This window comes from Podarcis vaucheri (genome assembly GCF_965113315.1).
Source record: "Podarcis vaucheri genome assembly, chromosome: 4".
In the NCBI taxonomy this organism is placed as follows: domain Eukaryota; kingdom Metazoa; phylum Chordata; class Lepidosauria; order Squamata; family Lacertidae; genus Podarcis; species Podarcis vaucheri.
In genome coordinates, this window is record NC_138762.1 from 6,714,239 (window position 1) to 6,727,012 (window position 12,774).

A 12,774-nucleotide genomic window follows, 5' to 3' on the forward strand; every position below is an offset into this window, starting at 1 on the left:
AGAGAGATTTCCCTACCCGGGATCTGAGATCTTTTCTCCTTGTTCCACGACTCTGCCTTGCGAAAATCTTATCTCACCTGCAGAACTGAAGCTCAAGCAAAATCTCTCGCACACCTGATCAGATCCAATTCAATGGGTAAGATCGGCTTCTACTTCCATGCACCTCAAGGAAAGACTGATGCAGAAACAAAGCCTAGAGCTCAGGCCAGATATCTCTTATAAAGGCAGAGGCAGCAACTCACTTGCGTGATCTCAAGAGATTTGAGCCGGACAGTTGCCAGCCCAAGCAGACAGCTGGCAGAGATCTCTAATACTTTTATACATTAAAAAATTAAATAGTGTGCAATAGGTAAAATGGTAAAGGACCCCTGGATGGTTAAGTCAAAGGCAACTATGGGGTTGCAGCGCTCATCTCGCTTTCAGGCCAAGGGAGCCAGCATTTGTCCACAGACAGTTTTCCGGGTCACGTGGCCAGCATAACTAAACTGCTTCTGGCGCAACAGGACACCATGATGGAAGCCAGAGCACATGGAAATGCCATTTACCTTCCCGCTGCTGCAGTACCTATTTATCTACTTGCACTGGCGTGCTTTCAAACTGCTAGGCTGGCAGGAGCTGGGACAGAGCAACGGGAGCTCACTCCATTGTGGGGAGTCGAACCGCCAACCTTCCGATCAGCAAGTCCAAGAGGCTCAGTGGTTTAGACCACAGCACCACCCATGTCCCTATCAAGGTAAAGGTAAAAGGTAAAGGACCCCTGGATGATTAAGTCTAGTTAAAGGCGACTATGGGGTCGCAGCCCTCATCTTGCTTTCAGGCTGAGGGAGCGAGTGTTCGTCCGCAGGCAGTTTTCCGGGTCATGTGGCCAGCATGACTAAACTGCTTCTGGCACAATGTGACACTGTGACACAAATCAGAGCACACGGATATGCTGTTTACCTTCCCGCCACAGCGGTACCTATTTATCTACTTGCACTGGCATGCTTTCAAACTGCTAGGTTGGCAGGAGCTGGGACAGAGCAATGGGAGCTCACTCTGTCACGGGGATTCAAACCGCCGACCTTCCGATCTGCAAGCCCAAGAGACTCAGTGGTTTAGACCCCAGCGCCACCCGCTGTGTGCAATTGTCAAGTAATTCCGCTCTGCGCATCTGCTCACCTCCTGCCACATTCCAGAGCCTGATCAGCTTGTCTGCTCCGCCAGTGGCCAGCACGGATGAATTGGGACTGAACCTGGCAGCGTTGATTTCAGAGGCATGGCCTTCCTGGAGAAAGGGGAAAAGGACAAAGCAGTTGGTCCCTTACCTTTCCCGCCCCGACCTGGCCACAGTGATCCATGTCACGGTCACCTCCAGGCTTGACTACTGTAATTCGCTCTACCCGGGGCTGCCCTTGAAACTGTGTCCCACAAACTCCAGCGGGTGCAGAATGCTGCCCCGAGGCTCCTCACGGGGTCTCTGCCATGGGAGCATATTCACCCAGTGCTCTACCAGTTGCACTGGCTCCCGGTGGAGTATCGGGTCAGGTTTAAGGTGCTGGTTTTGACCTTTAAAGCCCTTTGTGGCTTAGGGCCCTCGCATTTACGGGACCACCTCTCCTGGTCTGCCCCGCAGAGGACCTTAAGGTCCATGAATAACCATAGCTTAGAGGTCCCAAGGCCCTAAGGAAGTCACGCTATCCTCCACCAGGGCCAGGGCCTTTGCAGTGATGGCTCCAACCTGGTGGAATGCTCTGTCCCATGAGACCAGGGCCCTGCAGGATTTAACTTCTTTCCACAGGGCCTGTAAGACAGAGCTATTCCGCCTGGCTTTCAAGCTGAACGTCGCCTGATCTTTTATTCCCCTTCCCTCCCTCCCTCTCCCCTTTTTATGAAGATTCCCTGCTCTGGGATCCCACAGCTAATTCTCCCCTGGTCTCCTCACTGGCCCAGATAGGACTAATTTAGCCAGCTAGCCCTGGTGATCATCTAATGTTTATTGGATGGATTTCCCCCCTAAATTTATTTTTGAATCCTGAATTTATTATTCACGTTTTATACTGTATTTTATGATGTTTTTTGTTGTATCAATTAAGTGTTTTAAATTTGTTGTTAGACGCCCTGAGCCCGGTTTTCTGAACCGGGAAGGGAAGGGGTATAAATAAATTATTATTATTATTATTATTATTATTATTATTATTATTATTATTATGACCAGGCAGGGGTGCCATGGAAGTGGCAACAAGTTCCTCTTCTGGAGTAGATATGGGAATTCTGCTGGTGGGGACAATTTCAACCCAAACTCATCCTCCAGTCGCGATCCCTTTCTGTCAGCATGTGCAAGGAAAACGACTGGGGGCCAGACGCACACATTATCAAGAAGAATTATTAAGAAGAGGCCTGCAGCTGGATCCGGCCAATGGCCCATTTAGTCCAGCATCCTGTTCTCAGGGTGGCCACCCAGATGCCCCCACAGGAAGCCCACAAGCAGGATTCGAACACGAGCCCTCTCACCACCCGCGATTCCCAGCAACTCGCATTCAGACAGTACTGTCTCCGACACCGGTGGAACCAGTGTGGTGTAGTTGTTAGAGTGCTGGACTAGAAACCTGGGAGACCAGGGTTCAAATCCCCGCTTTGCCATGAAGCTCACTGGATGACGCTCTCAATCTAAGCTACCTCACAGGGTTGTTGTGAGGACAGAATGGGCAAGGAGAACTCTGCACACCACCTTGTGCTCCATGGAGGAAAAGGTGGGGTATAGATGCAATAAGAAATAATAGCAATAGTTATTTCCCCCAGCTCATCCATAAAAATGCAGCTCCCTTCAGCGAATGGCTAGAAGATATGTACAAATTTGCAACACATGAGTGTATAAACGTAGACTTGCCATGGACCAATTTAACGATATTTGGGATTAATTTCTATACAGTGGTGCCTTGCAAGACAAAAAGAATCCGTTCTGTGATTCTCTTCGTCTAGCGGTTTTTTCGTCTTGCGAAGCAAGCCCATTGACGGATTAGCGGATTAGCGCTATTAGCGGCTTTTAGCGGCTTATCGGCTGATCGGATCAGCTGATAAGCGGCTTAGAGGCTTAGAAAAAGGGGGGGAGGAAAAAACCCCGCAAGAACTCGCAAGACATTGTCGTCTTGCAAAGCAAGCCCATAGGAGATTCGTTTTGCGAAGCACCTCCAAAATGGAAAACTCTTTCGTCTAGCGGGTTTTCCGTCTTGCGAGGCATTCGTCTTGCGGGGCACCACTGTATGTACAAATTTGCAACACATGAGTGTATAAACGTAGACTTGCCATGGACCAATTTAACGATATTTGGGATTAATTTCTATATTAGGTTAAATGTGGGTTAGCTACAGTAACAATCTTGTAATGTTTATAAGTTCTGCTTTTGTTTTGTATTGGATATGGGTGTTCTTTCTTTCTTTCTTTCTTTCTTTCTTTCTTTCTTTCTTTCTTTCTTTCTCCTTTTCCTTTTTCTCTCACCCCCCCTTCCCAAGTCTTATTTTACCCTGTGCACTTACAATTATATACACATTACTTGTTTTTAGTCATCTAGCAAGCTCTTCTTATGTGGCACCCAAGTGAGGTGGCCCTTGGTGCTTGGGGATTTCAGATTTACCTGTTCGTCACTCACTCTTGACGGAAGGCAGGCCGCCGCACAGGAGGGAATGTAATAGTACCGTTCCTCTGAGGGGTTGCTGAAGGAGCTCCCACGTTTCATCCTGAAACTATCAGGTGAAAGTTTTGCACCGTCTTGGATGCAGACATTATCGCCTCGCATTTCTTGCTCTCCCCCTCCCTCCAACATCATCATAATAATAATAATAATAATAATAATAATAATATACTATTTATACCCCGCCCATCTGGGGTATAAATATTAAAATACAATACAATAAAATACAATATTAAAATACAATAAATTCATCAAATATTAAAAACTTCCCTAAAAACTTCCCTAAACAGGGAACTTCCCTAAACCATAGCAATTTTGAACTCGCTGTGACGTCAAATTAAGTATTACAGGTTTTTCTGTGTTAATGCCACACAGCTAAGCTGCTTAGAAGGACGTCCAAATCAAGTAAACTGGTTCGCCTACAAACAAGCACTGGAGACCTCATCCAAGCCGCAGTTTCCAGTTCCACTTTGGGTACAACCATGGTCTGCAGGAACCCTATTTGCTCTGAGTGAGACCTCAGGGAAAACCACAAGGAACTGAGAACCAAGAAATGGATCAACTTCAAATGTGGAAGAAGGCTGCTCAGACAGGGGATACAAGTTAAAGGTTGTGTATTTCAAAGTCTGTGAAAATGCACGAAGCTAGTGACAAATCTTTCTCAGGGGTGGGGAGTAAAATGCCAGTTTTGACTTTCAGTTATGTAATCTTTTAAGTCCACAGTTCTGGAACTGGGAAGGAGGGAGGGAAGGTGGACATTGCTACAGAAACTCTTGGCTACAATGAATTTGTTAGCCCTCCATGTAATCAGTGCTGGATTTACGTACAAGCTAAACAAGCTATAGCTCTTGGGGGCCCCGAAAAAATTAAAGGGAAAGAAACCCTGGATGTACATTTCCAAAATGTAAGATAAAAAACAAATAAAATAAAACCTACATACAGCAACAGTGTTTTGTGTTGTGTAGGCTCCTATGATGTAAGTCTGCTAGCCTGCTCCCTAAAATATCACTGCTTTTCTCCTTTCTATATATAGGGTGCCTACTTTCTGCATGGACTGGCTGTGTGGCAACATGTGCAAATGGCTTGAGATCCCTATGAGGTCCATAAATTACCATCTAGCATATATTCAACACAAAAAAACAGAGACCATTTGTTGTTGATAAAGGACAGCTGGACATATAAAGAGTAGCTTAGGGCCTCATCAAACCTCAATCCGGTCCTGTCCATGTTAGTGCTCACATGATTAAATCCAAAGAAAGAGAGGAGCCGTAGAGAAGAGATCTGTGCAACACTGAAGTTTGCTACCTTACCCACAGTTGATCCAGATAAAAAGCTAGTATCATCAAAATGATTCAGGATCTTATCTTGATTCTTTGGGGGCAATTCAAACACGCGCTCCGGACCCAAGTAACCCTGAATGCATAGAAAGGGAGCAACCAACTTACTCAAACAAACCCTTGAAAACTCCCACATATCTGGTGAGGGTCATGGAAGTGGCAGAAGCAGATCTAAAACGAGAAGTGAAGTTGAAAAAAGTGATGAACAGAGGAAATATTATTACTGTTATTACTAATACTACTACCAGGGTTTTTTCCCTTAAAAAATGTTTAGGGGCACTCTCATTTTGACTCCAGAAAACCACCATTTTATTGTTCAAATCAGGAAAAATAAATACAGTAAGTGGACAGAAGTACAGAGATTAACAAAATGTTTAGGGGTATGCGTGCCTCTGCGTCCCCCCAGAAAAAAAGCACTGACTGCTACTATTATTTCTATACTAAATTTATTAGCTGCACTTTTCCAGCAGGTCCCCAGGGTGTGTTACAACCATTTAAAAAATCAGAATTAAAAACATTTTAAACATATTAGGCTACATGAACCATTTCCACCCCAGCTGGTTGTAATAAGCACCACAACTTTTAAGAACCTATGCTTGCATATTTATTTATTTTCCTTCTCCCTCCCTATCCCGTTTTCCTTTTGTGTCGTGTCATTTGGTTGACTGGCTACTGACCTTTGGAAGTCACTCTGGGCAATGGGAAGTGTGAGGCAGAGGTGAGCCAGCCAATGATGGAGGCTGAGGATGCATGGCTACGAAGGCCTGTTCTGTGCATAACGCTAAGCCATGATTTGCTCAACAAGCCACAAGTTAACCACTAATTGTTCCACGGATGATCAAACAAACCATACCATGTTTCTCCAAAGCTTAGCTTATTTTGCAAAGGCTCTTGGCCTTGGGTCTCTGCAGCCTGATGATCATCTGGCATAAGCAACTACTGTATTTTTCGCCCTATAGGATGCACTTTTCCCCCTCCAAAAATGAAGGGGAAATGTGTGTGCGTCCTATGGGGTGAATACAGGCTTTCGCTGAAGCCTGGAAAGCGAGAGGGGTCGGTGCGCACCGACCCCTCTCGCTCTCCAGGCTTCAGGAGAGCCCCAGCGCCAGCCCCACAAGGTCGGGGGACAGAGGGAGGCGGAACGCCGCCATCCCGTTGTCTCCTGAAGTGGTTTGGAGGCTGACGGCGGGGAGACCCCGCCGCCAGCCCCACAAGCTCCGGGGACAGTGGGGAGGCGAAGCGTCTTCCTGCTGTCCCCAGACCTGATCTGAAGGCGGGCGGCGGGGAGAAGAGCGCTTCTCCCCGCCGCCAGCCCTGCAAGCTCCGGGGACAGCTGGGAGGTGCAGCGCGTCTCCCCGCTGTCCCTGGACCTGATCTGAAGGCGGGTGGCGGGGAGGAGAGCGCTTCTCCCCGCTGCCGGCCCCACAAGCGCCTCGGCGGGAAATAATATTTTTTTCCTTTATTTCCCCCCCCAAAAAAACTTGATGCGTCCTATGGGCCGGTGCATCCTATGGGGCGAAAAATACCGTAGTTCTGTATTGTTGTCACAGTATGACAGCAGGGGCGAGTGAAAGCTAACCAACACCCAGGGCGGGGCAAACCGCCAGCTGCACACACGTTGCGCCGCTACAGACGACGCATGCGTGGCGCCATTACGTAGAGCGCATGTGCAGCGTTGCTACGTACAGCGTAGCGATTTGCCACCGGTGCTGCCTGAGAGACATACGGACAGTGGTGGGATCCTCTGCTCGTGACTGCAGTAGAATGTGTGCTTTTATTTAAAATGCATCTCTGGTTTATTTGTGGGGCACAGGAATTCATTCATATATTCCCCCCCCAGAAAAAAAATATATATCGTCCAGCCCACCTTGTGGTCTGAGGGACAGTGGACAGGCCCCCTGCTGAAAAAGTTTGCTGACCCCTAATGTAGCCCCTGCCTAAGCCCCTCTCAAATTTTCTGCCTATGAGGACGAGATTTGAAAGGGAGATTCCACACAGAATTCCACTCTTTCCAGAGCAAAGACAATGTCAGCCTTTGCGTGCATCCCTCAAACGCAGGAGACTCTTAAGTTGGATTTTTATGAGTGATTTTTATCAGTGTGTTTTTTTTAAACTGCCACGTTTTCTATGTGCTTCGTTCTTCTTGTTGCTGCAAGACTTTGATGGGAGGAAAGGATGCAAAAATCCAACCAATTTAAAAGGAAGCTAATGCGATCGTAGCAATACAAAAACTATGAGCGCCACAGTTCATGCCTCACCGAAAGGGCCTTTTCCACACCTTTTCGCCAGGCTCCTCCTGGGCGTCTCTGGGGAGCATCTTTTGCTCATCAGCCTTCCCTTCTTCTGGCTCTCTGACAAAGAGAAAATGTGCGGAAAATTAGGGAGCACAAGAGCAAGATCGACAATATTTTAATGTATTTATGGCATTTATAGATCACCTTCTTTCTCCAAGGGCCTCAAGGAGCAGAACTCGGTTCTCCCTATTTAATTCCCCCAACAGCAACGACAAGGTATTAAGGTAGGTTAGGCTGAGAGGGAGCAAATGGCCGAAGGCCACCCGGTGGCAGAGTGGAGATTTGAAACCTTGGTCTCTCAGATCCTAGTCCGACACAGTGGTTCTCAATTATTATTATTATTATTTTAAAAGGTTAAAAAAATTGTATCGGTGCATTCAGGAAGTGTATCAGCTGGTGGATAACCAAGTTCCAAATCTGGAAATATAATGGCATTTGCATTGCATACACACACACACACACACACACACACACCCTACTTTTCCGTGTATAAGACTAGGATTTTTTTCTTTAAAAATTATGTTATCCGGGGGGTTGTCTTATACATGGGGCAATTTCCTCCCATTTTCTTCATCTGGAGTCCCCCAAAATAGGGGGCGTCTTATACATGGGGCGTGTTATACACAGAAAAATATGGTATGTGTGTATATATATATGTGTGTGTGTGTGTGTGTGTGTATAGAGAGACACACACACACACACACACACACACACACACACACACATATATATATGATAGCTTGCAAATAAATGTTTATGTATTGGAATACTAATTTCACTTATAGGTAAAGGTAAAGGGCCCCTGACCATTAGGTCCAGTCGCGGACGACTCTGGGGTTTCCGCACTCATCTCACTTTATTGGCCAAGGGAGCTTCCAGGTCATGTGGCCAGCATGACTAAGCCGCTTCTGGCGAGCCAGAGCAGCGAAAGGAAACACCGTTTACCTTCCCGCCAGAGCGGTACCTATTTATCTACTTGCACTTTGACGTGCTTTCGAACTGCTGGGTGGGCAGGAACAGGGACCGAGCAACAGGAGCTCACCCCGTTGCGGGGACTTGAACTGCCGACCTTCCGATCAGCAAGCCCTAGGCTCTGTGGTTTAACCCACAGCGCCACCCGTGTCCCTAATTTCACTTATATACTTTCATAATACACAGTTTTAATGTACTTTTTGTTTCCTTTCCCCCCTTTACTTTGCTTAGAGAAGTATTTCAAATAAAATACATTTTAAAAAAAATTAAGTTCCAGATCTGCACACGTAATCTGGGAGGTGCAGATCAAGCCAGAGGGCATTCCCCAAGCCTTCCTAATGACAGAAAAAGGTCTCTTCGTCCCAGAGGCCACCTGGCGGGATATTGACAAACCAGCTGCCTTGCAGAGACAGCGAACTGCCACTTAGCAGCCTTGGAGCATTTTAGGTCTTGGTGGAAAGGTGTTGCTCACAGCATGAGGAGCATGGGGCCAATATTGCGCATTTCAGCAGCAGTCTTGCTCTCTCCCTCCCCCCTGGGTATTTAATTAGCCAGCAGCCCTGGGGACATAACGATCAACGTACCAATTAATTCAGGCTCTTTGCAGCTCCCTCTGCATCATCACCAGGAGAATCTGGTTTATATACAAACATTTCGGTGGCCAGCCCAGCAACTTGTTTCAGCTCAACCAAGAGGAGAGGGGGACAGGGAAGATGAGGCTAGATAGATTAGATTAGATAGATAGACAGATAGATGATAGACAGACGATATATAGAGAGATATATGCTGCCTTTCAACCAGGCAGAGGGCCTTCTCGGTAGTGGCACCCACCCTGTGGAATGCCCTCCCATCAGATGTCAAGGAAATAAACTTTTTAGAAGACATCTGAAGGCAGCCCTGTTTAGGGAAGCTTTTAATGTTTGATGTTTTGTTGCTTTATTATTATTATTATTATTATTATTATTATTATTATTATTATTATTATTAATATTCTGTTGGGAGTTGCCCCAAGTGGCTGGGGAAACCTAGCCAGATGGGCAGGGTCAAAATAATAAAATAAATTTATTATTATTATTATTATTATTATTATTATTATTATTATTATTATTATCCAAAGATGTTTGAGGACCCCAAAGCATGACTTACACCTTAATACCAACCGGGGTCCTCGCTGCCTTCTTCAGCTCCTTGGCCAGCCGGTCTTGCTTTGCCCTGCAAGGAGAGGAAGGGCATCAGGGGGTGTGCAAGACATTCTCCTTCCATATGTCCTGCTTGCTAGATTTTCCAGGTCCTTTTGGGAGACAGGGCTGTGCTTCTGTCAAGGATGGGGTGAGGTCACGGGCTATGTACTGAGTTTGGATCCTAGAACAATAGGCAGGAAGGATCCTAGAAGGCAGAAACCTGCCTATTGTTCTAGGATCCGTGCTTTGGTTTCCAAACATTTTGGAAGTCAAACGGACTTCTGGAATGGATTCCGTTCAACTTCCAAGCTACAACCATATCCTAAAGATGCCGTCGTCTTCATTCCAAGGAAACCAAACTTGGGGCAAGTGCCTGGGTTAAACCCTAGAGTTTCTCACTGCTCAAAGACTGTATTTCAAAACCCTGATGAAAATCGGGACGTGTATCTTTTGGTGCTGAGAGAGTCAGCAACTGACACCTCCCCAATCTTATCCCGCTTGTGACACAAAGGCTATTCCTGCAAACAGCCAGCAGGGGGTCGCTTTTACTTTCGCAAGATTGAATGTATTGCCCTGGGCTGTACTCGAGGGACGATTCCAACAGATTCCACACGAAAAACACTTATGTCCCTGTGGAAATGGCATACCGAATCGGTGGTGCATGCCCTTCTGGCTTGCACTCTTTATAAAGACTTATCACCCCTATTTTATTGTCCATTCCAGGTCACCCAACCACTGCCACCGTGTCCTTTCTCTTGGCAGATCAAGATGAGCAGGTGACAGCAAAAGTTGCAAGACTTTTAGCTGCGGCAATCAGAATAAGATCCACTATTTGACTACGGATTCAAAACCCTAAAATGTATTTTATATACTTGACTTTTTCTTTCTATTCTTTGAATACAGTGGTGCCTCGCAAGACGAAAAGAATCCGTTCCGCGAGTCTCTTCGTCTTGCGGTTTTTTCATCTTGCAAAGCAAGCCCATTAGCGGCTTAGTGGATTAGCGCTATTAGCGGCTTAGCGGGCTTAGCAGATCAGCTGTTAAGCGGCTTAGCGAATCAGCTGATAAGCGGCTTAGCGGCTTAGCGGATCAGCTGATAAGCAGCTTAGCGACTTGGGGAAAAGGGGGGGAGGGAAAAAACCCCGCAGGAACTCGCAAGACATTTTCGTCTTGCGAAGCAAGCCCATAGGAAATTCGTTTTGCAAAGCACCTCCAAAACGGAAAACCCTTTCGTCTAGCGGGTTTTCCGTCTTGCGAGGCATTCGTCTTGCGTGGCACCACTGTATTGTATTGTCGTTTTATTGCTGTGGCCGATGGCTGACACAAATAAAGATTCATTCATTCAGCCAGCAGGGGACACTTCAGCCCACACCCCCCCCCCCCGTTCCAGACTCTCCGGATCTGAACTGCTGCTGCCTCCCACGCCCTGATCGCCCTCCCTGTTTCGCGTGCGGGAGGTCGCCCACCTCTCGAGGGCCTTGTTCCTGTGCTCAGCGGCCTCCGCTTTCTTCTGCATGAAGCACCTGAGCAGCTCCAGGCCTCTCTCGGCCGCCCGGCGGAACTCCCCATCCTGCTGCAGGTAGCGCTGGTGCAGAGAGACGTAGTCTTCCTTCATGGCGACGGTCCTGCGGCTCAGCTCCTCCACCTGCTCCCGCAGCAGGCGATGCTCGGCCTCCAGCTCAGAGACGTGCCCACTCAGACCGGCCAGCCTGGAGCAGACCAAAGCACAGGGTGAAGGCAGGGCGTCGGAAGAGCGGGCAGGATAAGGCCCTTCCAGCCCAACATCCGGTTCTCCCAGGGGCCAACCAGGGGCCCATTATAGGAAACCCGCAAGCAGGATTCGAACACAGGAGCAGCTCTCCCCTCCTGTGATTTCCAGGAAGCACTGCTGCCATCAACTGTGGAGGCAGGGAGGGGGGTTTTTTGAGCAGGAATTGGGGGAAACTGAGTCTCCTTACCTTTTCAAAATTAAATCATTATAGTCATACCTCTGGATACGAACGGGATCCGTTCTGGAGCCCCGTTTGCATCCAGAAGCGAAGGCAACCCACGTTTCCACATGTGACGGTCGTGATTGGCCGTTTCTGCGCATGCGTGTGATGTCATTTTGACCGTCCGCGCATGCGCATGCGACAAAACATGCGACGTAACATGTTCCGTTACTTCTGGGTCGCCACGGAGCGCAACCCAAAAATGTTCAACCTGAAGCAACTTCAGCCCGAGATATGACTGTATTATGTTTTGTCTGGGTGGGCTGGAATGGATATATTTACCCAACGACTGAGCCAAAAATCCACCTATATCTGTAATCAATAACGTTGTGGCCATTTCGAATCATGATCATTTTCTGCTTGAGTTTATTCATCACATCTTACGTTTAGCCACTGCCTGGGGGGGGGGCCACAACAAACCAACAAACAAAAAAATTCGTGGGGAACTCCCCCCCTCCCCCCAATTATTTATTTAATTTGGCAACACTGGTTTGCACTTCAAGACCCCCAAGCCAGTCTCAGGAGAATAAAGACACAAGCACAGAATTTAGGTTAATGTTAATGGACAAAATTTAGGCCATAACTTTATTGGTTACAGAATGTGAGGGGTACTGGCTTAGGCATTGGCATCAAGAGACTATATCTGACTCCTGTTCGCCTTGCAGAAAGTCTGGACGGGTAAACTACCAGTAGGGGGAGCCCCGCCGATGCGGATTGATCACTAAAATATAATCTAAAATTGTCATTTAAAACCTCAGTCATTTTGGTAGTACAGTGGTACATCGGGTTACATACACTTCAGGTTACATACGCTTCAGGTTACAGACTCCGCTAACCCAGAAATAGTACCTTGGGGTAAGAACTTTGCTTCAGGATGAGAACAGAAATCTTGCAGTGGCGGCACAGCGGCAGCAGGAGGCCCCATTAGCTAAAGTGGTGCTTCAGGTTAAGAACAGTTTCAGGTTAAGAACAGACCTCCGGAACGAATTAAGTACTTAACCCGAGGTACCATTGTATTATGTCTGTCCTGGACCTGAAGGGTAGAACTTCCCGCACCATTGCCCCCACCCAAAAAAAAAGAAAGAATCGAAAAGAGGCGTTGCGCTATAGAAGCAGCCAGACGGAGGAACGTTACCTGCCCCTCTGTTCCTCCAGTTCGGCATCTTTCGCTTGGAGCTGCAAGTTCCATTCATAGATGCTGTAGGCAAGCTGAAAAAGAACAGAGAAGGGTCCCCTGGTCAGTTGGTCTGCAGGCTTCTCCTTCAATGAAAGACTGGATCATGCCTTGGGAAGGGAGACATCCTGGAGAAAGTGACGGCATCACGGTAAACAA

At 47.3% G+C, this 12,774-nt stretch overlaps 1 protein-coding gene across 1 annotated transcript in view; it reads right to left on the reverse strand.

The window, feature by feature from the left end:
* The window catches only part of ATG16L2 (autophagy related 16 like 2), a 57,319-nt gene that overhangs the window by 26,799 nt on the left and 17,746 nt on the right, over positions 1 to 12,774 (reverse strand). The window contains exons 4-10 of the mRNA XM_082219343.1: positions 12,577 to 12,650; positions 10,917 to 11,159; positions 9,417 to 9,482; positions 7,263 to 7,355; positions 5,113 to 5,175; positions 3,611 to 3,719; positions 1,159 to 1,264 (exon numbers count right to left, since the gene is read on the reverse strand). Of these exons, the coding sequence (XP_082075469.1) occupies positions 1,159 to 1,264; positions 3,611 to 3,719; positions 5,113 to 5,175; positions 7,263 to 7,355; positions 9,417 to 9,482; positions 10,917 to 11,159; positions 12,577 to 12,650 (754 nt within the window). The remainder of the gene's footprint in view (positions 1 to 1,158; positions 1,265 to 3,610; positions 3,720 to 5,112; positions 5,176 to 7,262; positions 7,356 to 9,416; positions 9,483 to 10,916; positions 11,160 to 12,576; positions 12,651 to 12,774) is intronic.